The sequence below is a fragment of the Gobio gobio genome (genome assembly GCF_949357685.1).
Source record: "Gobio gobio genome assembly, chromosome: 15".
Classification (NCBI taxonomy): domain Eukaryota; kingdom Metazoa; phylum Chordata; class Actinopteri; order Cypriniformes; family Gobionidae; genus Gobio; species Gobio gobio.
The window spans coordinates 34,926,185-34,953,467 of NC_137108.1; the positions used below are offsets into that span (position 1 = coordinate 34,926,185).

The following is a 27,283-nucleotide window of genomic DNA, read 5'->3' on the forward strand; positions in this document are numbered from 1 at the left end:
TATGATTTAATTAATCGTTGGTTTTTCATCAGCCCACCCCAAAGGTTAAACCCTAATCTACATTTTTTAAAATCTAAATATACTGTATGTAAAAAGTCTAGTATTTTTCTAGAAGTCTTGTGTTTTTTTCCAAACACTTGCTTCAGAAAAGACGAGACCCAACAAGCAAACTCCGGTCCATAACGGATAACTGGTCTAGCAAGAAAGGTAGAGTTCTGGTTCTGATCATTTATTAATAGATCCAGTCTTGCGCTGCTCTTGTAGGCCACCAGCTCTTCAGGCTTGAACCACAGGCTGATCTCTTTATTTGTGCTGTACACAGAGTTACTGCCATGGTGATGTTCCTGCCCACTTTGATGCAGAAATCGCCCCTGATGGTTCCAGGTTTTTGGAGTCTGCAGGATTAATCTCTCTGTGCATCATCCTTCCAGACTTTACAACATTTAGACCCTCTCATACCACACCCCGGCCCGTAGTTAATGTACTTAATATCCCTCAGGTCAATGTAATGCTGCTTCAACAGCTCCTCAGACGCCTGAAGGAACTTCATGGCCACCAGTCTGAGGGTATGTTTACACGACAATGATGTACTAAAAACAGATGACAACGTTGTTAAAGCGATCTGCGTTCACACAAATCTGTAAAAATTATTAAAAAGGCTGTATTATGCATGCCAGGCCAGTAGTTGGAGATGTCGCTTTGTCAAGAAACACCCCGCGAACACGTAATATGCATGCGTGAACATGTAACATGCATGCGCATGATGTCACAGTTTTCACAGATTCGTATTTTTGTTGTCTACATGGAGATGGTAAAGCTATCGTTTCCAGAAGCTTCCGTTTTCAGGCCCCCGAAAATGCCGTTGTCGTGTAAAATGAAAGGCCAAAACGCATAAAAAGTTTTCCGTTTTCAGTTGGAAACGGTGTCGTGTAAACATACCCTGAAGCCCTTCTGCTCGAAGCACTTGATGATTTCTTCCATGAAGCCTCACTGCACACAGTCGGATTTAATGGCAATGAAGGTGCACTCGGTTTTGGCAGCCATGACACTTGATGAAATGGATAGATATTGAGAAGCGGATCCTGAGGAAGGAGAAACGAACAGAAGCAAAAAGTCCAGTATTTTTATGGTATTTGTGCAGCTTACCTCTTTCTCGGCCAGTGTTTTTAAAAAAAGTTGCCAGTCCCCGCTAGCCTGGCTCCGCCCTCCTACGTACTTCCGTACGGATCGAGTAGTGACAAGTACTCCGTCTGGAATCAGCGATTGGTTATTGCAGAACCAGAGTGGCTCTGGGCAGATCCAATAGTTTTAGACTTCAACACAGTGCACGCCTTCAAGGAAGTTAACGCTTGTCAATGGAGAGTTGCCAGACTGTCTGTACAAATGAAATGTACGAGAGTCTGGTAGCACCAGGCTAAGTCACAGACAACGTTTTTGATAATTTTCACAAAAATGTAATGGCTCCCAGAATATTTTGTTGTATAAATATCTGAACATGCAATATAGAAAGAACAGAGCCTCTGCTTTTAAAAAACACTTGAATTTGGGTAAGTTTTCAGTGAAAACACCTCATTCAATTGCATAGTGCAGATGAGAGCAACTTGGACATTGTAGAAAATATCTTATTCTGTTTTTCATGGAAGCTTGAACGACATGAAGGTGCAGTAAATGATGACAGATTTTTCATTTTTGGGTGAACTATCCCTTTAGGTGAAGAGGTCAGTGCTGTTAGTCTGCAAACTGTGACTGCATTGATCTCACCGATGGTATAAAAAGGCTCCATATGTTGTCCAATTATCAGAAACCGTTGGGTGAATGTCTGTACCTCCACACACAGGACATGTGAAATCCCTCAGAGACCATTCTCTGAGCAATTACCCATCAGCACAGAGATCACACATGCTTTCTGCCTCGACCGGTAAAGGTTAACAGTGGTGTCTCATGTCATTCTTCGGTTTATGTCAGGGAGGTGTTGGTATAGGAGCCTTTTGTCTTTAACCGTCAAATACTAGTTTTATATTCACAGAGTTAGTGACCGTTACCATCTACACCACCCCACTCCAGTCGTACTCTTCTCAAAGCAGTCATTTTAAAAATTCATGGCCTGTTTTTGTCCAATCTGAGCCACACTCTCAGTGAATGAAGGCTCTTTTGTGTTTCGATAAGGAGATCTTGGGTGTTAAACATACAATGGCATGTTTAGCTTGGAAATAAGCCAGCTTCTCATGACATATTATGTGTCTTTCAGTTATTCACCCTGCATAAACACACTTTGACACTGTCAACCATTGCAGTTAATGTCTGTGTAATGGCAGTCTTTTAACGTGGAATTTAGAGACCCTCTGAGAGACTTCATCCTGGCAGTGATGGAAGAGATCAGCCATGTAACAGATGTGATAAATTTCCCCAGGTTTTCCGTTTAGCATGTTGCTTGAGAGCGCCATGGTTGGTTGTTTTCTTTTGTTACCCAATGACACGCTGTCATGTAAAACAGAATATAAAAAATTCCTATTAAACGGAACAGGCGATAAAACATGAAAAGCCTTGGATGGCTCTCTGTTATAAATTAATAATTCCGAAATCCTTTTCCCCTCACTCTGTGTCTCTAGGTGTCAGCCTTAATGACTAGCTTAAAAAAAGATATGCCTACCGCGTACGTCTCTGCAGATGAGCGGTCATCGCGGCATTGTGCCTTAAAATTGCTTGTCATAAATTACCCCTCCCCGCGTTCGCCTGCAGCACTTGATGTCTTGAATTCGGGCCATTTTGCAAGCTGTATTCAAGCATGAACTTCAATTTGCTTTTCATAAAGGGATTACACAGCCACTATTGTCACTCTTCACCACATGTACCTTTCACTTATGAAGCACAATTGCGTTCTGATTTCCCAGCAACTGGTGTGCCCCCCGATGCCGTTCCTCGCCCCTGCCTTAGATTCATCCCATTTCGGTAGGATGTCTGAAGTAATAGCAGATAAAGATGAATACAGGGGAGAGGTTATTGAGGTTGACAGGAGGAGTGAGTGAGAGAAGATGGCAAAATCATTATGAGAATGTATGAGTCTTGGGTTTTTAGGGTGTGTATGTGGAAGGTTAACTCTGCTAGAAAGATTCAGAGCCGCTTTGGTGTTCTCCATCAATTCCTGGAGTCAGCAATGAGATATTCGCACACCTGGCATCTATAGGTATTTTCAACATCTATCATGCCATCTTCATGAAAAGTGCTGAAAGACGGGTGACTTAAGTCAAGCGTTCTCACTCATCACATTTAAACACTGCCAGCTGTGTTTCTCAAAACCCAAGTCTGCTATCGCTGTCAGGCAACTCGGTGACTCTAATTTGACTTTTTCTAACTTCAGCACTATTTTCTTTCTTATAAATCCTAACTGTGGGCACAAAAGAGCTATTGAGTGAAGCACATGACTGCATCATTTTACAGGGATTAGTCCAGGACCCAGTGGAAACAAAAGAGATTAACAAAACTATTTTCTTATCAATGTAAAGAGAATATTGTCTCATTTACTATTTTGTTCTATGTTCTGTTCTGCTGTCGTTCTGTTCCCAGAACGACAGCAGCCTCGTCTCTTCGACTCTTCTTGTCTCAGTGTCATTTCTTCTCGTCTTATCTCGTCCCTTCCCAACCCAATCCAATGAGAATGCCGGTGGTTCACGCTGGAGGCCAGTAGACCAACAGGCAAGTCATGCAACTTTGGACTAACAAGCTGAAGGCTTGTCACAGACACCCCCACCTGAAGTGAACTGCAGTAAAGCGAGCAGCATTTGTGTGTGTGTGTGTGTGTGTGTGTGTGGGTTGAGCTCGGCTGAGTGTCAGTTGATGTTTCACATTAAGGCCACATGGAGACACAAGCCCCCTCAGCCCTCTGTCCAAGCTGTCACATGGCAATCTGAGAGCAATCAGACCTGGAGAAGGCCACATGTTCTCTTTGAGCACCAGTGCTGCGCTTGTCTTCCTGTTGCAGGTACACGCTGACAGCCACAAACGCTGCCTGATTAGCCTGCTTCCTCCAGGTTTTTCTTTTCCTCAGGGCCAAATAATGGCAGGCCTTGGAAATAATTGCTCACAATGAGTGAGGCGCCAGCACAGAGCTTTAATATCCCTGTCCTTCACTAACGTGTCTTTCTACTAACACTCTCGCAGGTCCTCAGCCATTTAATTTCATTGGCTTTAATGGAACTCCACAGAAACGTCAGTCAAGTGTGTTGCCGGGTCGGTTGAAGATGGCTTTGCCGACATAGAAAAAGGGGAGAATTGTTATTGTTTGTTTACTTTCCAATGGCATGCATTTGGATGGATTTATTCAGTGAGCTGACCATAGGCTAGAGGTGATTTACTTGAATTATTCCCAGACTCCCTCGTCGGGACTCTGACTGACAAACAGGGAGCAAAGTCAATTTTAATACTAGTTAAGCCAGGTTGTCTTATGAATCGGATTTTTTTTCCCCTCACCCATCTTTTTTGGCTTAATATAGTACCAGTGAGTGTGCTGCAGCAGAAACAACGTGAAAACGTATCCACAAAACTAACTCTCAATCCTCTCTCTAAGGATTCTTTGTTTGTCCAGGATTCACAGGTTTACAGATGTTGGACTTTTTTTCTTCAGAAAGGTCAGTGTCACATGTGGTTGTCATGGGTTCTGACAACTCTCTCTAGAAGGGATAGTTCACTCAAAAATGAAAATACTGTTCCTTATGTCAAAAGAAGAATCGTAGTGCAGCGGTTTTCCATACAACAACCAATAATGTTTTTTAAAAAGTTTATTTATTTATTTATATATACATACTACCGTTTTAAATTTGGGGTTGGCAAGATCTTTTACTGCTATTTTTACTGTTTTTGACAGATGTCTCTTATACCCACCAATGCTGTATTTATTTGATAAAAAAATACAGTAAAAACGGTAATATTTTGAAATGGTATTACAATTTAAAACAACTGTTCTATTTTTAATATATTTTAAAATGTAATGTTATTTATTTGCTGCAGTCTTCAGTGTCACATGATCCTTCAGAAATCATTCTAATATGCTGATTTGGTGCTCAATAAAAATATTTCTTATTATTATCAATGTTGAAAACTGTTATGCTGCTTAATATTTTTTCTGGAAACCATGATTCCAGTTTTTTAGGACAGTAGTAGTGTTTAACACCAAAATTGGGTTTGTTCCTCATACAAATCGAACAGCTTGGAATATCATTGAATGTATGACTTTATATTAATTTTATGGTGGCTTGTTCAATTAAAACTCTTGTTTTAAAGGGTAACTTCAGTGATTTAGCATTAAGCTTTGTATCAGTAGAAACCCCGTAGAATATTTGAATTATGGTACTTTCCCCCCTCATATCCCCCTGAGACGAGAGAATTATGCATTTATTTCTGGAAAAAATCCTCAGATAACGCAAATATCGTCATTTTGCGACATCAGAGGATTTTTTGGCCAGAGCCTGAAAACTACAGACAGTAGAAGGAGCTAGTTCCATATGTTTTCAACCCGCCCACAGGGGAGAGATCTCACGCACAGAATGTAAATGCGCTCAGCTCGGCCTCGGGCATTCATAACGGAGCGGTGCAGAGCAAAGTGAGTGTTTCAACTTTTCAATTCATTCCTATGAAAATTTAGCTTCCATATGCGATCAGAAAACGTGCCAGACTGGACACGCGCTGAGAATGACAGCCACGCTTACCTCAGCTCTGCTCAACGCTTACTTCCCTCTTGTGCTGAAAGAAATCTGACTCCTGCAGCTGCGTTTGTCCTGTGACTTTCATTCGGCTCACTCACACTTTATTGAAAAAACACGTTCAGATTTTAATTGTAGTGTTTATTCTCTAACTGAACGAAATTATTGTATTATTATGAAGATCAAAACGACACTGGGGGCAGTGTAGGGAGTGGCCTCGTAGGGCAGCAAAGCAAGTGCATTCTGGGAGTTGTTGTCTTTCATCCACATGAGACAAAAATACATTTTCTGTCTTTTCTCAGTCTAGAAGGCACCAAATTTAAAAATAATTTCACATTTCTACCACGTAAATTACACCATTTAAATACACATTCATCTTCCCAGTGCTGAAGTGCCCCTTTAAGGAAACCTAATGTGTGAAGATTTTTGGCATACAGGCTTGGAACAACATGAAAACTTAACTTAAATTTGGGTTTGTTCCTCTTACAAATCTATTGTATGACTTCAGAAAACTTGGAATGATGCTGTTTGTTCGACTGTTGTGTAATTTTATGGTGGCTTGTTGGGGCAGTCGTGGCCTTATGGTTAGAGAGTCAGACTTGTAACCTGAATGTTGCGGGTTTGAGTCTCAGGTCCAGCAGGAATTGTTGGTGGGGAGAGTGAATAACCAGCGCTCTTCTCCACCCTCAATACCAGGTGAGACTCTTGAGCAAGGCACCGAACCCCCAACTGCTCCCCGGGTGCCGCAGCAATATGGCTGCCCACTGCTCTGGGTGTGTGTTCACTACTGTGTGTGTGCACTTGGATGGGTTAAATGCAGAGCACAAATTCCAAGTATAGGTCACCATGCTTGGCCACGCGTCACTTCACTTCACTACAAACTCTCATTTATGGAAACCAAATGTGTGAAGATTCTTCAAATTGTACTTTGATGAAAAAAAAAAAAAAAATTGCATGCAGGTTTAGAACAACATGAGAATGAGCAAATAATGTCATTATCTTAAAGGATTAGTTCACTTTAATACAGAAGGCGGTCTGGCTTAAGATAGATATTTTACTTTATAACATTTTAAATATGGATATTTTTCTTACAAAAACCCATCGATTCGCTTCAGAAGGCCTTTATTAACCCCCCAGAGTCGTGTGGAGTAAGTTTATGATGGATTGATGGATGCACTTTTTTGCGCTTCACTTGTGAGCCCCGTTCACTGCCATTATAAAGCCAGGATATTTATTAATATAACTCAGATTGTATTGTCAGGAGGACATGGCTTGAGGGTGAGGAAATCATTTTTAAATTTTCATTTTAAAGTGAACTAATCCTTTACGTTTTGAATGAACGATTTCTTATACAGTTATCCAACTAGTCATTTGTTCAGATGTTCAAATGTTTTATCTTCATCTCTGACCCTGTCCCTTCTTCTAACCTTAAAATTAACCCGTGAAATACTAACTCAAAATTACCCAGGTCTTAAACCGTATCCTAAAACATAGCTTTTAACGGTTAGTCATTCATGACATCTCATTGTGAGATGAAATCAGTCTAATCAGATTCCATTCATGGTGTTTTGAAGCAGGATAGTCCATGTATCTCTACAGGCATCACTGTATTAATAGTGCTTCATAGCAATATTAACACTCAGAGTGGAAATTTGTATTTGCTGCTTTGTTTTCGTATCTTACAAGGTTACACCTTGTTATTGATGTTCCTGCATAAATGTGCTTTTATTGCAGTGGCCTCCTTTATTTGTGCTGCAGTGTTTTCTGGAGCCATCTCTTCTGTGAACTCAGTTTTTGTTGTCTTTTCAAACTATTTTATAATCAAGGGAAGATGTGGACTCATAGTAACACAGAAATACAGGGTACAAAACCCACAGTGCATGCAGATCCTTCTTTAATCGTGTTTGAAAATAGTTAGGTGCTCCATTTTTGTCGCAGATGCAAAGAGGAGACAATAGCGCTATGAAAAAGGGGCAGAGAGCACGTGTCTGCTTGAAGTGTAGGAGCGAGTGAGTCACACAAAAGCTTGTTTGTGGATGTCGCAGCAACAATGCGGCCGCGCTGAGTGCATTTAGGCATACAGGGATGCACTGAGACAGCTTGTTTGTGAACGGAAAATGAGACCCCACATTCTGCAAACACCAAACCGCGGACACAACTCTAGGCTTTCTATGTTGCTTTGTTAAACCCACATAGTCATGAGGTTTTATAATTAGCCCATTCCTCAGAGACAAATTCTTGTATTTGCCCCCGACCTTTGAGGTGTTTTTTCTTTTTCAGGTTGCTGTTGTCATAGCATTTGTCAGGAGTTTTTTCTTTGCTGTTGTATTTCAGACATAAAACCAGGAGGACATCAGATTTTGCCAAAATACTGGCTACTGTGGCTCTTCCTATTGCATTATCTAGGTTACATGCAAGAACATCAGTTCATTCATTAGCCCACCACAACATCAGTTCTTCAGAGGGTAAAACCACCAGTAAATCATAAAGTCAGCTCTAAATAAACCTGGTGTTCGAGTGATAGGTCCATCAATCTGTGCCTATTTTATATCTCTTTTTCAAAACCATGTGAGCTGCCTACCTAGTCAGCATTTTGAAAGTGCACACAGTAATTTCGTTTTTACACTGTTTAATATTGCTAAAATTTGCTAAACTAACATTTCTGGTGTGCATTTTGAGACCAAACAATGGCACTGAAGATATGAACTGTTTAAAAATGCATTTTAGTCCATGAGGCTTAAGCCTTGTCTAAGGTATAGGTATGATATTAAGTCGCTTAAAGAAAATTGACAAGTATACTTGCAGTATAAAACTACTAAACTAGTAGTTTACTGAGAGTATACTTCAAAGTGTACTTTCATAAACTAAAAAAAAAAATTAACTAGTAAACTATCAGAATACTATGTTAACTTGTAGTATAGTTGCAGTAAAAACGAAAAACATTTGTAAACTAGTTGTGTACTCGGTTCATTATAGCATTTTATATACTACAAAGTGGACCAATTTAGTCCCAAGTAGTATTGAAGTATGTACTTGGTAGTAAACTTAAATAGTATATACTATAAATAGTATACTTAATAATAAAATAAACTTATTTATTTTTGAAGGGTTTTTTGAAGGGTCACATTTTTTCATTTAATTTTTGATGAATAGAAAATTCAAAAGAACAACATTTATTTGAAATAGAAAGCTTTTGTTACATTATAAATGTCTTTACTGTCACTTTTGATCAATTTAATGCATCCTTGTTAAATAAAAAATCTTTTTTTTTTATCATGCTAGCATACTAAATAAAAGAAGTTGTAACTTATACCATTATAAAAAAGAACAAAGACTGATTTGAAATCTCTGTGATCTTAAATAAGACATGAATATATTTTTATACACCCAGTGCTAATTGTCACATTCCTTCCAACAATAGAGAAAGTTCTCAATTTTTTAAGTGACGCTTTTAGTTGAGAGTCTGTGTAAAAAGCTTGTGCTGATGAGGGAAATTGCCTGGGATTCGCCACAGGTACAACAGATGATCATTTGTCTCAGATGATACACTCTGTCACAAATGGTTAAGCATTAACTGGTTTCAAGGGGGCTTCTAAATGAAGCGGACAGAATTAGAAGGGGCTTTCATTGATTGCAATCAGAGGGACTTGGGGGGAGATTGCTGGCACTCTAAGTGGAGTAGACACTGCAGAGAAATGGTTTGGAGGTTCAGGGAGGGTAAGGCGCTGTACTGAGAACAGCGTGCGTGTGGCACGGAGAGAAAAACAACACTGATTAACCATAAGACGTGAGGCAGGGCGCTGATGGCAGAGCTGCCAGAGGCCTGATTGAGTGATTTACGTGGCTGGCGGCCAGAGAGATGGAGGTACATGCTGGGCACAGGTGGCACGATTAGCCTGTGCATGGCTCGGCACAGCGACATCTGCTGGCCATCGATGGAATTCACCCTGCTTTAAACAATAGCTTAAACCAGCCTAAGCTGGTTTGCTGGTCTGCCAGCCTGAGCAAGTTGATTTGTTGACTGGTTTTAGAGTGGTTTGAAAACTTTGCAGCTAAACACCAGCTTGGCCAGGCTTGGAGACTATTTTGAACCAGCTTAAGCTGCGTTCGTGTTTAGTAAGATATCTTAGGTTATTTATGTAACTCTTAATTGATATTCAAATTATAAAATGGTGCATACTTATAGAATAAGACTAAGAATAAGAATACTTTTTGGGCTTACTATTGACAAATACATTTACTTGTGATCAGGTCCTGCTCCAGCTTTGAGATGTAAGGTGGGCCAAGTGACATTCCTGGTGGGCTGGTGTTTTAACATTATAACATTTTTTCCCTTTAACAGATTTTGTAACTTTATTTTATAACAAAAGGCTGAGCCAGGAGTCCTTACTGAGTGGACTTTGCATGTTCTCCCTGTGTCTGTGTGGGTTTCCTCCGGGTGCACCACAAGCTCTGTGATCAACAAAAGTTTGATACTTGCATGTTTTGTCCATCAAGATAATTTTCACAGATGAACACAACTTTTATGAATTTTGAAGCCTAAATGCAGTCACCAGAAGTAAAAAGCTTAAAGGTATGCTATAAACAAACTACACCACGGTCGCTCAACTCCACCATCACTAAGCTTCCGAAAACTCTTTCAGTTTTTATCTAAAAATTTATAAGAGCCCAATTATAAGCATAACGAAGCTGTAAAATCGGACAGATTTTTTGCTTGGCGTGATGACGTATAATCTCCTCGACAGCCTCTGTAGTCCCATTTAGCAACCGCTTTTTTCAAGACATGTAACAGCTTAAAAAAATCATGAGTGGGGTAGCCTAATACTGATGTATTTTATGTCGTAGAATAAAACATGAAAGTGTCTTGAGTTTGTGTTCACCACAGACCTTATTTCAGCCAACCAAAACCCCATTCAAAAAACCCATTGACTTTGGTACCAAGTCGCTTCCAAGTTTTGGCCTACAAAGTGATGTCATACCTGCACCACTCTGTTAAGCAATCTTCAAACGCATGACCTCTTTATTAAACCAAGAAATATCCCACTCAACCCCAACAGCTCAGATAAGGCACTCTGCCCCCCTAAGGTTGAAATCTAGTAACACCCCTGGTTTGGTCCAAAGTGATGGTGATTGGAGTGAAAGGAAAGCTGCTGTCACAGGCAGAGGGCTGGAGTGTAAATCTGTTGAGAGGAGCTGAGAGGTAAGGACACATGCATTAGGACAAGACAGGCTGTCCCTCCATTGGGGAAGGGGGGGGGGGGTGTGGAGGGAGACAGGGAGTGATGTTCAACCATGGGAGATTGATGAGCTGTCTCTACTCTAGCAATTGCATAGGTCACAGGAGAAGAACGGTGTCATTCTCTCTCTCCCTCCCTCTGTTTTTGTCACTCTCTCTTTATCATGCTCTCTCTTTATGTTCAACTACGCATCATCTTTCACTCAAAACTATCTACCTGTGAGTCCCAGACGTCAAAGACCACATCTCTCCGTTATGATTTTTGATGACTTGAATGGGCCCATAGGAAAGAATATCAGAAATTTGGGGCCAGATTTACTAACAGCTTGCACCAGTGCAAACCCTCTTAAAAAACTACTGTCAGGATTTACTAAAGACATGCAGTGATAAATTAGCGCTGAAAAGGCGTGGACAGAGTTTTTTTGTGGGAGACCTTATTGCATATGATTTCGTAGGAGTTTCCCTTTCAGACGCAATATTTATGGGAGGAGAGTATTTAAATGAATCATGCGAGGTGATCTACTAAGGTTTGTGCTCGTCAATTTATTGGTGTTTGCGGCATTATTTACTGCCCCCAAAAAAGCGTGTTCTTAAACCAGGTAGATTGCTGTAATGAACTGCTCTGAGACACGAAGGCTGATGATCCAAACGCAGCTTTATTAAAGGGTAATCCACAATCGTAGTCAAAAAACAGGCAAAAGGTCATACACAGGCAAGCAGTACAAACAGTCAAACAGGACAGGAGAGACAGGCAAAAGGGTAATCCATGGAACAGGCAAGTTATCCAAAACCAAGAGACAAGAAACCAGGGAAAATGCTCAGAAATGCTGTAATGCAACAAACAAGAGTTTGCAATGAATTATTGAGATAACCAGGCTTATATAGGGTGAGGTAAACAGGGTAATGAGACACAGGTGGATGTCTGGACAGTGAGTTATTGGAAATGTAGTCCTTGATGAGGTGAAAGTCCGGGGTGGAGTGCCCTCTGGTGGTAATCACAGGCACTCAATGGTGAATCGTGACATAAACCGCAGGTAGTTCAAGGGACCACAGCAGCTCTGGCAGTTCAGGGACGGCCTCCGTGGACCTTTAGCCCCCCCACCAAAACTTTCTTGGGAGGAGCTATGGACTCTGGAGCAAGCTCAACGGCTGGAGTCCTCTCTGAACTCTGGGCCAGAGACAAAGTCCTCTCTGGACTTTGGACGGGAACGGATGTCCTCTCTGGACTCTGGTCAAGGGCTGGAGTCGAAACCGAAGGAACAGACACATGCTCAGGTTCAGGAAATTCTCTCTCAGGAAAAGGCTCTGGCGTGGCAGCAGCCATCTTGGCAGAGGGCTCTGGCGTGGTGGCCATCTTGTCCGAAGACACAGACTCGGCGGCCATCTTGTCCAAAGACACAGACTTGGCGGCCATCTTGTCCAAAGACACAGGCTCGGCGGCAATCTTGTCCAAAGACACAGGCTCGGTGGCCATCTTGTCCAAAGACACAGGCTCGGCGGCCATCTTGTCCAAAGACACAGGCTTGGCGGCCATCACGTCCAAAGACACAGGCTCGGCGGCCATCACGTCCAAAGACACAGGCTCGGCGGCCATCGCGTCGAAAGACACAGGCTCGCGGCCATCTTGTCCAAAGACACAGGCTCGGCGACCATCGCGTCCAAAGACACAGGCTCGGCGGCCATCTTGTCCAAAGACACAGGCTCGGCGACCATCGCGTCCAAAGACACAGGCTCGGCGGCCATCGCGTCCAAAGACACAGGCTCGGCGGCCATCGCGTCCAAAGACACAGGCTCTGCGGCCATCGCGTACAAAGACACAGGCTCTGCGGCCATCGCGTCCAAAGACACAGGCTCTGCGGCCATTGCGTCCAAAGACACAGGCTCTGCGGCCATCGCGTCCAAAGACACAGGCTCTGCGGCCATCTTGTCCAAAGACACAGGCTCGGCGGCCATCTTGTCCAAAGACACAGGCTCTGCGGCCATCTTGTCCAAAGACACAGGCTTGGCAGCCATCCTCCTCTACTTCCCCAACTGTAGGAGGAACCAGGCAATAATAGGGCATAGTCCATAAACTAAAAATTCTAAATTCTAAAGTCAGGTAATTTTGATCTTGTGGGTTCGTTTAATCCATGAACATAAGTCCTTCAAAACTGTATCCTTCCAATTTACCCGAGAAGTCAGAGTACAAAACTGATCGGTGTAATTTTCAATGGTACAGGTACCTTGACGAAGGAATAGGATTTCTTCTGCTGGATCCATGTTTAGGTGAAGTCTTCTGTAATGTAACTGCTATGAGATACAAAGGCTGAGGATCCAAACTTCGCTTTATTAAGGGTAATCCACAATCGTAGTCAAAAAAACAAGCACAAGGTCATACACAGGCAAGCAGTCCAAACAGGCAAACTAGACAGGAGAGACAGGCAAAAGGGTAATCCATGGATTGGGCAAGTAATCCAAAACCAAGAGACAAGAAACCAGGGGAAACACTCAGACGTGCAGTAATACAACAAACAAGACTTCGCAATGAATGATTGAGATTATATAGGGTGAGGTAAACAGGGTAATGAGAAACAGGTGTATGTAATCAGGAATGATGAGTCCAGGCAGTGAGTTATGGGAAATGTAGTCCTTGAATGGAGTGACAGTCCGGGGTGGAGTGCCCTCTGGTGGTAATCACGGGCACTCACTGGGGAATCGTGACAATTGCGCTGGTCATTATGGAAATGATCAGACTGCGTCTGTGTTCTTTAATTTGCACGCCACTCCCCTGTCCACTCTCATTGCCATTTTATGGAATTGCGCTCTCACGCTAATTTGTCCTTAGATCTCTTTAATATACAGTATCAGTTAAGGTAGAGCAAATAATTCCTGGATAGCAAAATAATGATACTGGATAGCATAATCAAATAATCAAATCAAGGGGTTTGGCTGGTTAGCTCCTGCTGATAAACTACAACTGTAATTGTAACACCGCAAATGACTACACTGTAAATAAACTGCTGTAACTACACAATCAGGGCCAACCAAATCTTTCTCCTTTGGCAGCCATTCAAAATGAATTGTATTATTGTTGCATCCCTAACATTTTGATAAGGGAATTATGAACATAATGATCAAGAACATAATGATCAAGAACGCTCCTAAAAATGAGCCAACTGTAGAATAAAACTGTAGAAAGTTGTAACGAGCATACATTTGCATGAGAGAACAATACAGATGCAATAATGATGGGATGAAGCCAGAGGAAGAAAAGAAAGCAGGAGATGGATTTCGAAATGACAGGGAAGTGCTGGTAGGAGGACGATGTGACAGAGAGAAGCAGCTCTGCAGACTCTGATTTAAGATGTTATCACTAGAGTTGCGGGGACGGGCCCAGGGACTGTCCCACACGCCTGCCTTTCTGTCAGTGAGCATATGAGGAACCAGTCAGCAATCTGATACACCAGACAGGAGAACAGAGACCGATTCTGTGTACACAGAGAGGAGATGGACGAGCAGGGCTACTCTAGCTGTTGAATAATTCTTTCTCTGTCTGTGATACAACAGGGGCGGAGGCAAAAGAAATCCACCTGGCATTCATTTGATTGTCAAGTTCTCAGATTAAAGAGAGAATGCAGGAAGGATGGAAAGAGAAAAGAGAGAGAGAAAGCGAGTACGGATGGAAATGAGGAGGAAACGAGCCAGTGATGGCAAGAGAGAGAATTCCTGTCAGTTCTGGTGACCTTTGACGGAGAAACTCAAGGTTTGTGAGATTGCCGTCTTTCCCTCTCCATTTCTGTCACTTTTTCCACAGAGAGGCATGCCAAAATATGATGAAAGACTGGCGTGAGTGGCTGTGACATGACATTCGACACCGTCAACTCGAAACCCATTCTGCTGTCACATGCACACACTGCCTCTTGGGGTAAATTGCAGTAATTTGTGTTATGCTTCTCAAAGAGAGGTGAGGAGGAGGAGGCGGGCTGCTGCGGGGGCTTTCATGCTTAAACAAGTCTATTTGACTTTAGAGAAATGTGCAGGTGATTGCTTTAATCCATTTAAAGCATGCACACATCTTTCAGCTAGCGTTCCGAGCCCACCGCATTATTAAGATGGTTCTTTCTCCTGATATCGAGCAAAAAAAATTCAAAGAGGGAAATCGAGGTGATATTAACATTTCTGAGAGGTTATGTCATGTCATATCTTGTATATATTCTGTATTGTGGGAATGATTACGGTAGAGGTATGACAAGGTGAGGCACATGTTGAGCTGATGGGAATGAGGATAAATATTCCCATGTGTGGATCTTTTGGTTTTCCACCTTGCCTCATCTTTGGCACTGCGCTCATTCATCACAATTGACAAAGGTTCAGCGCACATCTGAACACAATATGGACACGTGCACTGCACCGTACCATTATACAAGGCCCGTCTCTCAAGAGACATTAAAGGAATAGTCCACCAAGAGGTCAAAGTTTGGTCATTGTTCACTCTTTCTCATATAATTTCAATCCCATAGGAAGAGGAGTAGGGCTGGGAATCATTACACATTTCAAGATTTGACTCGATTCAAATAATTCAATTCAGATATTGTTTCAGTTTGATTCAATTTCAATTCATTTGGATATGTTTCAGTTATATTGTCCATTTGACACTTTGTTTAAGTGGTACATTGTAAAAAAATTAACAACAGGGCCCAAACAGTATGGAGTTCAGTATTTATTTAACCAATCTGTATTGTAAATTATTAATTCAAAGAACTTCTTTAAAAGAGTGGTTTCTTCACCAGTCATATTACACTGATTGCACTGATTTTTATTCACTCAGGCCCTGTTTATACCTGGTATTAAAATGAATTTTGGTCGATTGGATCACAAGTGGATGACCGGTGGAAAGGGGGGCTAAAACGTTTTGACTTTGTCCACTTTCGACCAATTCGAAAACGCATTTGAACAGCCACAAAAGACTGCTACTCTCCACCTACTGAGCTAATGTGTAAACATTATGTGAAGCATGCAAGCCATAAAGGGATTTAAACTTTTGTCGACTGAAGACCAAAGTTTGGTTTGAAGACGAAAAACGCACCAAGCGCAATATTCTCTCACCATTCCTGATTTCTAACCCGCACTCACACCGTTCGGCGTGGTCTTGTGTCTGCCAGAGAAGAAAACGAAAGCTGCTGCTCTCCATGTGTTTTTCTGTATTCTCCAAACGTGTTAATTTGTAAATTGTGTGATCTTATTTTGTCCATTAGATCAAAAGATCTGCACAAAATCATACATTTACCCACCCATAGACCCTCCCCTCGAAGAAATCAGGACAGAAGTGGCTAAAAGTGGACAAAAGAGACAAATTAAAACACCAGGTACAAACGGGTTTGTGTCTCCATCATCGACGTGTTATCCAATCAACCAAAACATCTTAGAACCAGCGCTGCGTTCAGCCCTCGACAAAAGTTTTTTTTTAAACGGTGATGACGCAAGAGTTTCAACTATGGCAGCAGAGAAGGACATTCTTTGTGTTCTTTTTGAAGAATTTTCGGAGTCTGGTGAAATCGATATAAATACGTGTTTAATACTGCAAAATACATGCAATCACTGCCCTTGCCATCCAGAATAAAAGAGAACATCCCCATCCCCTTTAATTAACTTTATCTCCTGGTAATCAATTCTAATTTAAATCATTTTATTTCTAGTTCTTACTTTAATACCTTTTATTTTCTTTCTTTTTATGTAAAAAAACACTTTATTACCATTGTGTATGAAATTTGGTATATAAATAAACTTGCCTTGCAATGAAGCTAAAAATAGAAACAACTACATCATCATGTTGATATGCTATATTTTTACTATAAAATACAGAGCTGCAGCGGACACATTTGTAAACAACTTTACTTGGACTCATTTTGTGAGCTGTCTCTTTAACACTGTGTGGTTTATATACATATAGCTGCTGATTGGGCTGACATATTTGACGCACCCACCAAACGAGAGAAAACGCATCTCAAACCCGTTGCACACCGTTTCCAGGAAACATGACGTTCAACCGGAAACCGTAGCAAAACGTTGCGCACCGGTTTGAGCTTTGAACGTGCCCCAGGTGTACACAGGGCCTAAAAGATCCGGCCAATAAGAATAATTTATCTAGCTGTAACCCCTCCTTTTCGACCCATCCGCTCCAAGCGGGACTCGAACCCCGGGTCCGCCGGCATGAGAATCAGATGCTCTAACAAGGAGGCTAAAGGCTGCAACCTCTTGCCTCAGTCGCTAGAGCATCTCTTGAGATCAGAGAAGTGAGCTTTACTCGCACAGCTACTAGCTGGCCTCCGTAGCCTACAGAGGAACACGAACATTCTCCAAAGCTTGTCTTTTTGTATTCCACAGAAAAAGGAAAATCATTTTGGGTTTGGAACAACAGATAATAAGTAATGACACCATTTTTTTTGTTTTCCTTTCAGTAATGAAAAGCATTGAGAGTTTCATATTTCTGAGTGACAAATAACTGAGAATGACTTTAAAACAATGAAAAATTGAGAATCATTTTCTTTGTGCTCCTTTACAGATGCCCAAAATAATGGTTGCAGAAGCACACAGAGCTGAGGGGAAAAATACACCGTAATGAATCTCCCACTACAAAATCCATAATAGCACTCATATCTGTTAATTTCATTTCCATTTGAAAAGCGGTTCGATTTGAAAAAACATTGTTACACATCAAAAGAAAGAGACTGGAATCGGGCCCATCCTATTCATCTCCTTGCCTTGACAATATAGACAATACATGCAGTATGTGCCCATTATGCGTTTCTATGATGGAACATCGCGGAATACCCAGCACTTACAGACCAGCGCTAATTACCAAACTGAAAAGGAATGAAAGGGAAAAATGAAATGTGGTTTAATAAGAAAATAATTATGATCAGTAGTGTGCAATCGTGAATTGACCTCATGGCTAAAAAAGGTTTTGTTTGCAATACAAAGCGGCTTCATTTATTAACAGATTATGGAATAAAATATTCTCTAGCTCGGTATTGTAGCACCAACAGGCCCAGGATGTTTGATATCACAGGCTGATTGGTTTTGATCTTACCTGTCTGTGCATGTCCATTGTGCCTCAAACAGAATCCATCAACAGGATGACATTGGGTGAGGGGTGATGTAGTTACAGAATCTACCAGCAAGGCATCTGAAACTAACCAGCCAAACCTTGACCCACTGTCTAATAGTGTTTCAGAGCAGCCATTGGAAATCTGCCACCCAACAAAGGCAATTGCAGTAACTATGCCAACAGTTAAGAAAATTGCTTCAATGTTTTTTGATTACATTTTGATTGATTTCATATCAAATTTCACACTCTGTTGTATTTGAACTTGAGCATAGTTGAGCTAAACCAGTCCATCAGGACAGATTATAGTATGAGAGAATTGCAGTGACCAGGTGCATAAAGTCGTCAATTTTTTCTTATTTTTAAATTCATTCACATAAAAAAATGTAAACTGCTCTAATTTAAATCTGAAAAGTAACTGACAGTTACCTTCACAGGTGTTGGGTCATCTGAAGTCTTCGTAAGAGCCTGGATCCAAACTGGAGCTGGCGTAGTTACCTCAGGATGGGCATCCCGAGATAGAACAGAAAAGCAAATGGAAAATAATTAGCGTAGCTGCTGTTCATAACATAACCAAATATAATCATGTGCATTTGATCTGATATGGAGTACAAAGTTATGAGATTTATTATGTGAATTCTTGGCTAAAGAGATGTGTCTTTAATCTGGGGGAGTGTCTCTGAGCTCAAACATCATATATATATATATATATATATATATATATATATATATATATATATATATATATATATATATATATATATATATATATATATATAGTGTTTGTGCAAAATGAATAGTTGGGTTGGTAAGACTTTTTTATGTATTTGAGGGATGTCTCTATGCTGCTCTCATTTGATAAAAAATACAGTAAAATGGTAATAATGTGAAATATTTTAATTGAAAATAACTTTTCTATTTTAATATATTTAATAATGTTATTTATTGCTGTGATGTCAAAGCTGAATTTTCAGCATCATTGCTCAAGAAACATTTCTTATTGTTATCAATGTTAAAAATCAGGATTCTTTGAACAGAAAGTTCAAAATAACTGTAGCCTATTTAGTCCTATTTGAAAGGGACATTTTTTAGTGTCACTTCTGACCTATTTAATGTCTTGCTGAATAAAAGTATTATTATTATTTAATTTTTTTTTGACTGACCCCAAACTTTTGAGCGATTATGTTGCTGAAAAAATCATCTGAAATTATTTTAAAGGAAGACCCATTGTCTTCAACAATTTAAACAGCATCTTTGCAGACTGGACTCGCTTGAAAGCTGCATATCTATTTAAATTTAGTGGGACGGTCTATGCCGCCAGACCGAACCCTCCGCCACTGTGATTGGCTCACATTTTGAAGGCGGAGCCCGGGGTACCACATGGAGATGCTGTGTATTCGGCGGATGCGGGAATGAGTGAGAGCATGGTTGAATGATGCCGGTTGAGGAGCCACACATTAAACATTGACATATTGTATTGAAAACTTAAAGCGCAGATAGTGTACAAAAAGCTAATTTATCTTATTCAATGGTGGTTTGTGCTACATTTGTAATTGATGCATAAGGGATAAAAGCCAGATTTTAAGGACAGAGTGGCAGAATTGATGGAATAATGAGGGCGCATTTACGGAATCCGACTTTTTTCAGATTACCTACTGCATGTTTTTTAATCAATTTGATTGCCATTTCTTTTGTGCATTCGACTGTTTTTTATGGACAAACTGAGGAAAACGCACCGCCTGGAACTGTTGTCGCTGGGTTTCTTTTTCCTCTGGAAGACAACTGCAAAGAGTCAAACTTGCCTGGACTTAAAACAGTTTTGACAGGGGAGCACTCGTCGGGGTTTTCACTTGAATATCTGGACAACACAGGATTCGTTTTAAAAACCACCAAAACTTTTGATGGGGAGTCCAAATCCAGCTATACGTTGATCGCGCGCTTGCCGCGCTGCAATAAAACAGCAGAAGAAGTGACGGTTAAAATCGAGGTACTTGATAAAAACGACACTACACGCCAATTCCACGTAACAACCGACGAGATAGAGATTCTTACCGATGTTGAAAGCCGAGTAAGGAAGCCAAGAGCCGTTTCAGAAGCAGTATCCTACACCGTTACAGTTTCCGATGATGTGAAAGTCGGTGACTTGATCTTTACGGTACCGGACCAGAAGTTCGAGAAGAAGTGGTTCGAGGTGGTCTCGGATGGACACTCATCGGTCCAGATACAAAGAGACTCGGGACGCGTGTACATAGCCCATCGTTTGATGTCAACAGCCGAGGTCACGGTTAAAATCCACAACGTGAGAGGTAAGTTATGTTTATAGCGTTTTTAAATTCACAGTTTATGCGGTAATATTTAAAGCTAGGATAGCGCACCCCCCAAAAGATGCAAATTCTGTCATTCACTCACCGCTATGCTGTTCAAAACCTGACTTTCTCTTCACACAAAATGACGTTAGAGACTCCAGTCACCATTCACTTTCATTGCATCTTTTTCATACAATGAAAGTGAATGGTGACTGAAATTATCTTTCTGCCTAATGTGTCATTTTGTGTTAGTTGCCTAATGACAGAATTTACATTTTAGGTGAACTGTTCCTTTAAGTTTGCATTCGATTTGAAAACTGCGCACATAGAGGAGAAAACATTCGTCCTAGACCATCTATATTTCTATCGTTAAGGCAACCCTTGTCTTTTCACTGCGCCTCAGCTTCACGGAAATTACAGCTCATATTATATGTTATCGTTTTATGGCATTCAGGACATATAGGCTAATGATAATTTTAAATGTAGGCTATTCTTCACATTAAAAGCGTACAGTATTCAAAGGAATGCGCAGTCCAAATGAGTTTTAAGTTGATGAGATGCAGCATGTTTTTATTGTACTGTTATGTCTGCTGTTGATATAAATTATATGTAGGCTATGCATTTGCATAGCCTAAAGCAATTCACAATGCATTCAACATGCACTTTTTATCAGTTCATGCATTCTTTGGGAATCAAACCCATGACATGGCGTTGCTAGCAACATGCACTACTTTTGACTAGTTCTCACTATGTTTGTTTTACTTAAGTGTGAGATGTTTGTCCTCAGCAGTTTGGTAATCAGGTAAACAAATGGAAAGGTGAGAAGCACAAGCATCAGATGTGTGTTCAGATCCCATTAAGATGATTTCTTGAAAACAAAAATGTACTGAAATCATCAAAGAACTGGAGAAACTGGAGCAGAGCAGCAATTTGTGATTGGTACATCTCTGGCTGTAATACACTAATGCACTTCGCCGGATAACACAGCTTGAATTATTGTGAAACAGATACATTAGGACATGTTGGCTAAACTCAAATGAGATCACTTGGTATCATCAAGTAACTGGGTTCAAGTGAACATAAATGTTATGGAGAAAGTCTTCTAATTATGTCTGAGAGTGTAACTTAAGTGGTTAAGGTCATGCAGGTCTGATTTCACTAATCAGAGCTCTAAAAGCAAACCTTTATTCAACTGTTTGTTTGGGGTAATTAGTGATATTTATTCACCTGGAAGTCGCCAGACAGCACATGTGGTCTCACATACCTTCGCTGGGGCAGATGTGTAGTTGACGTTGGGGGATATAAATGTTTGTTTTTGCAAGCAAAGGTCCCAGTCCATCACCTGAAGACGCCATTGGGGTTGTTTGTGATTCTGATTGAGGTCATCTCAGTGATTGTTTGACAAAGTGAATTCAGAGATCGGATGAATGTACCTCTTGACATGTTTACTGAAATGGCTCCTCTGAAAAAAAGGTGCCACGTGTCCCCTTGAGAAGAGAAATAAGATGTATTATGTACATTTCTGTGAAGTATTCCCTGCAAATCCTTTGAGGAATGTCTTGTCTGTTGTAATGATCTCGCATCTCCTGATTGGAGAATTACGGGATAATTTAAGTTGGGATGAGAGCTCTATCATCAACAGTGAGCAGAACAGATGTGGCTTTTTAAAATTAAACAAGAGGTTTTTCCTACACTTGGAGTCTGTGTATCATCTGCCTAACACATGTCTAGACTATGGGTGGGCAGGATGACCAAAGTCTTATTTATAAGAGTCATTTTATGAAATACAGCATGATACAAGATCATTTAGTGAAATATACACATATTTCTTCATTCTAGTGTAAATCACATAAAGCAGTCCTGTCCTGTCGAGTAGACTTGGATTCCATTTTATTATAATTTATTTAGATATATTTTACTTATTCTGTCTATTTTGCTGTGTTTCAGACTGATTAAAAATGGTAATTTGTTGTTTTGAGGAATTTACATATTTTCGATTCACTAAAAAACGTAATTTGTTCCTGGTTATGGGACTACACTGGTTACGTTTATTTTTGGAATGCTGCATCAATTTTTGTCATTTCACCGACAAAAATACTGTCTGGTCTGCTTTTTCTATCCTAGTCTGGTCTACAAAGACGAGAACACGTTGTGTTTTAGCCTCTCTGTCATTTGAACACAGCCCTCTCTTCAAAACACTACAACACAGCGGAGTGTCCTCTCCACTCCTCTGTAGAATTCCGCACAATGCGAGTCATTTTTGGAGGCAGTTTGAAGGACTTTCTCTCTCCTAACGCTTGTATGGTGAAGGCAAGCCAATGCAAGGTCTTCTGGGAGACAATTATTTTTGAATCCATTGTGAAGACTCATGCTAACACAGTCCGTTTGAGTGCTTTTGGAGTGCTGCTGTTTGTTTTGTCCCGTTTGTGTGCAAAGTTTGGATGAGAAAGTCCCATCTGTGTTAACAGAGTGAAGACATACTCATAGTCCCCGCAGTCTTTGATATCTGACTCATAATGCTGCTTCTCCAGGTAACAACTGCACAGTTGGATAGACATTTTCATTTGAGATTTTCCTCTGGTTGTAATTTGGATTGAATCATAATTAGCAGTTCATTTGTTCTCGTTGCCAGCGTCTTTGCAAAAACAAGATAGTGGCATGCACATAAAAATGAGGGCTGTCCTGTATCGATATATTTGTGATTCTATTTTCCCTGATTCTAAATTCCATTGATATTTGTTGTATGTGTGCATTAATATCCGTCTAGCCAGTTTCCTTGAAATCGAACCCATGACTTTGGCACTGCTAGCTTCATTCTCTACCAGGAGAACTATATGTCTTCAGCATGTCTGTTATATTATTGGCCTGTCACATTTGTATAACGGCAGTACTGGATGAGAGACACCAGTATGGTTGACTCACCCCAATGTCACTTGCCATTTCATCAAGAAGTCACTCATAGAGCAGAGAGGCTTAACAGTTTGTCCTGCACAATTAGCATTAGCATTACTATGCAGCGCACACAGTCGGGACCGCGGGGCAGCTTTCTAATTCTCATAAAGACCATCCCTGTGGTGCCTTCTTTGGCTTGGTAAACACTGATAATGGTTTGCGTGCTTTACACATTCTTCTCTTTTCCAGCCTTAAAGAATCCATACACTCATGAAAGTTAAAAAAATCCTCATGTTGAACAACTTTATCTGTCTTTGAACACTGTATAGTCTGCTTGAGGAGATTGTCTGGAGCCGTGGTAGGTCAAAAAGAGGAAGCAAGAGTGAATGATGGGGTGCATGTTTGAAAAAGACGACACGTGACTGTCGGAAGTCAGCTAATGTTTACTTTAAGTGCCCTGCAGATACACTTTGTAATGCATGTACGTAATTAGATAACTTTTTTCAAGTAAGTTATTGCAAATTTACACCATAGAATCTAGGTCATTCTATCGCAAGTGGTCCAACAATGTTTGTTGAGTAATTACCTCTATGCAGTATGCATTGGTTTAAACTACAAGGTACATATATGTGACCATGGACCACAAAACCAGTCATAAGGGACTGTCATAAGTCTCACGGGTATATTTGTGGCAATAGCCAACAATACATTGTATGGGTCCAAATGATGCCAAAAATTATTTGGTTAAGTAAACATCATGCTCCATGAAGACATTTTTTAAATTTCCTACCGTAAATATATCAAAAATGTATTATTAGTAGTAATATGCATTGCTAAGGACTTCATTTGGACAACTTTAAAGGCGATTTTTAGATTCCAGATTTTCAAATAGTTGTATCTCGGCCAAATATTGTCCTGTCCTAACAAACCATACTAGCCTGAGAAGCCAGACCCACATCAAGATGTTGGGTCTGGGAACACACCATTGGCAGGGCTCAATCCGAGGGGCGGGATAAACGGTTGTCTTTCAAATTCCCTCTGCACGCAATAGGATATATCGCTACAACCAACCAGAGCAACGAAGAAGGTGAAGCGGAGCTAGTTGATAGATTAAACTTTCGCCGTATCCGGTCGGCAAAACTCTGAACACATCTTCCTTTCTTACGAATGACTTCAGTGCCGTTGTTTGTTCTTTTCTCAAAGAAAAGCTTAACTCCAAGTCTTCCAGAGTCATGGCCAAAGCCGATTCGAAAGACCACTGTTCGCCAGCTTCTTTGTTTACAAGTAGCACTCGGAACCGTCATAACTCTGCCGTCATTATGTTAAGCCCGCCCACCGGCTCTATACACGATGTGATTGGCCTGACCAGAGTTTGGTTTTTCCAGCTCGCATGCCAACGGAGAGTTGCTAGACTACCCTGGCTGCAAATTAGATTTGCTGCCGCTAGGGTGCGTCTAGATTTCTAGGCTAAAACCATACATCAATGGAAAGCTTATTTATTCACATTTTACACATTCTTTAGACTTAAACCTTCTGGTAATTTTCCATTAGGGTCAATTTATAATGGGAAGGGTTCGAGTTTCTCTCTCTTTCTAGTCATTAAAAATGACCAAGCAACCTCCTTTGAATGACTTGAGATGGATTCATGGAAATCCAAAGTGTTAATAATAAAATAGAAACTAACCTTTTAAAAATATGTTGATTAAAGATTGTGATTTGTGTGTAGATACACTTATTCCACAATGAAAAACAAAACAAAACTAGGGCATATTTTCATGGTATAGCATGTTATGGATAGCAAACTATGTTGTCGGGTTACACTAATCACTTCGTTGTTTCTCTCATGTTGCCAGAAATTGGCAACTCTCAATTGAAAATGAATGATGTTCGGCCACTTTGACTCTGCAAGTCAGTGCAACACTGGTTACTAATGATTGTGCATTTCTAATGAACCTCAACCATCAGTACATGGAGTTCTCATCCGGCTTCCATTGGACATTTTCACCCTCGGTCACCTCATGCATGTCAATAAAAGCAAATCAAAAAGGGGCCAGCAAAGTGCAAGGGCATAGATTGGTGACCTAGCATGCTTTACAGTGATTTTCATAGCTTTAAGGCAGTGGAGTTTTGTGGTTTTCCTTTTGGCTCAAGACCCATTATATTCCAATCGCCTTTCTTCTCCATCTGAGCTCAGAAATGTCGAGTGTACTTTAGTTGTAATTAGGGGCAGCTTGCCCTTTTGTCTTCTACGTGCACTTGATTTGTTCTGAGGATTGCCTCTTCTATCACACAATAGCCTAGCTAAAACTCTGTACACACCCAGGTCAGATGGAAAGTCTGAAACTGAAAAAACAAACAAACATACTTTTTGCTACTCAGAAAAGAAAAAAATACTCTATGCAAGTAATTTACTCTAAAAATACAAATGCATATGCAAATTGTGTGTAACAATGTAAATATTATTGTATTTTATAAATACTATGTAAGTCTCTTATGCTCACCAAGGCTGCATTTATTTGATCAAAAATACAGTAAAAACAGTAATATTGTGAAATATTATTATAATTTAAAATAAGTGTATTCTAATTTAATGTATTTTACAATGCAATTACACTGACATTTTGAGCAGCCATTACTCCAGTCTTCAGTATCACATAATCCTTCTAAAACTATTAAAATATGCTGGATTGGTGACCTAAAACATTTTTTATTAAACATTTTTGCTTAATATTTTTGTGGAAAGCATGTGATAATTTTTTCAGGATTCTTTAATAAATAAAGTTCAAGAACAGCATTTCTTTTATAGCATTATAATTGTCTTTACTGTCACTTTTGATCATTTTAATGCAAGCTTGATGAATAAAAGTAATGATTTCTTTCAAAGAAAAGAAAACAAATCTTAAAACCCCAAACGTTCGAATGGTATAATGAATATAAAATATAATATATAGGAAAAAAAAGTGAATAAATGCACCACAAATAATGTGACCACAAAAGATGAATTCTATATTTAAGTAGCATTTGGGATACACATTAGTGTGAACCTTGCAGAGTAGTGTGAACCAGAGAGGGCTGGTAAATGGCAGGTTGTTAATTTGGTCCTCACAAGAATTGAGCCATGAACCATCACCATTGAAAAGCACTTAACCCCAGGTTACTCCAGTGGGATTGTTCCTGTAATAAGCCCATGACAAAGTATTGGAACAATAAACAATATGAAATGGAGTGTTTTGTTACTATATGTGATGGTTCGAATGAGAAATAGGAACTTTGCAGACGATTGTGATGGCCGTCCTGGGCATGTGATTAGAGATGTCACTCATTAGTCATCTGAAGAGATGCTCACTTAGGCATGCTGTCAGTTTGAGGAGGTTTGTTTATCTGTAGTGGTCCATTAATTACTTCTACATCACTTATGCACTGACAATAAATCCACAAGAGAACAATGACCTACTCTCCTCCCCTGCCAGACACCTTTTAACTAAATATAACTCTTTAAATATTTCAGCAATCACCTGTCATCAGATCATAATTCTGGGGAAAGTTTGCTTTCTGGAATCTTCTTGTCCCCTGTGCCCTTCAGTGACACATTCATCCGGCAGAAGGAATTCAAATGCTCAGAGGCATCTCAGACCACCCGTTTCTCAGCCGCTCGTTTGGTTTGTACAATTAGTCCTTTCCCCATCTGCTGTGGTTAGCCTAAGGACCTGACCATGATCCCCTGCTCTAGAGAGAGGGACTATTATAGCAATGTGCACAGGAGATTTCACCCTGCGCTGAGTTATTTTGAAGATCACACATTGTGCGCGAGTGATGGGCGGATGTTTGAGACAAAGTGATTTTAATTGTGCCTTTAAATTCATGCTGTTGCGAGTGAACGTGTGTGCGAAATCAGAGAAGTTCAGAGACCGCTGCAGGATATACTATTGTGAGGAAGCCAAAGCTTTACAGAATGATCTTTTTTGGTTGTAAATGAAGCCCTGGAGAGCTGTCTGGGTCAGTTTGAATCAGTGTTACTGAGGGCCGGACAGGGCTGGTGAGAAAGGAGGATTTGTGTGTATTTTGAGTG

General features: G+C 40.4%; 1 protein-coding gene and 1 pseudogene across 2 annotated transcripts in view; one reads left to right on the top strand and one right to left on the bottom strand.

The window, feature by feature from the left end:
- Positions 1–232: 232 nt before the first annotated feature.
- On the bottom strand, positions 233–1,044 carry LOC307138719 (nucleoside diphosphate kinase B-like; annotated as a pseudogene). Its single transcript has 2 exons — positions 940–1,044; positions 233–559 (listed from the first exon to the last, which is right to left on the bottom strand). The product of its transcript is annotated as a nucleoside diphosphate kinase B-like (transcript).
- Positions 1,045–19,434: 18,390 nt separating this feature from the next.
- The window catches only part of LOC307138382 (neural-cadherin), a 137,807-nt gene continuing 129,958 nt past the window's right edge, over positions 19,435–27,283 (top strand). The window contains exon 1 of the mRNA XM_079836656.1: positions 19,435–20,322. Coding sequence (XP_079692782.1) covers positions 19,629–20,322 — 694 coding nt within the window. The 5' untranslated portion in view covers positions 19,435–19,628. The remainder of the gene's footprint in view (positions 20,323–27,283) is intronic.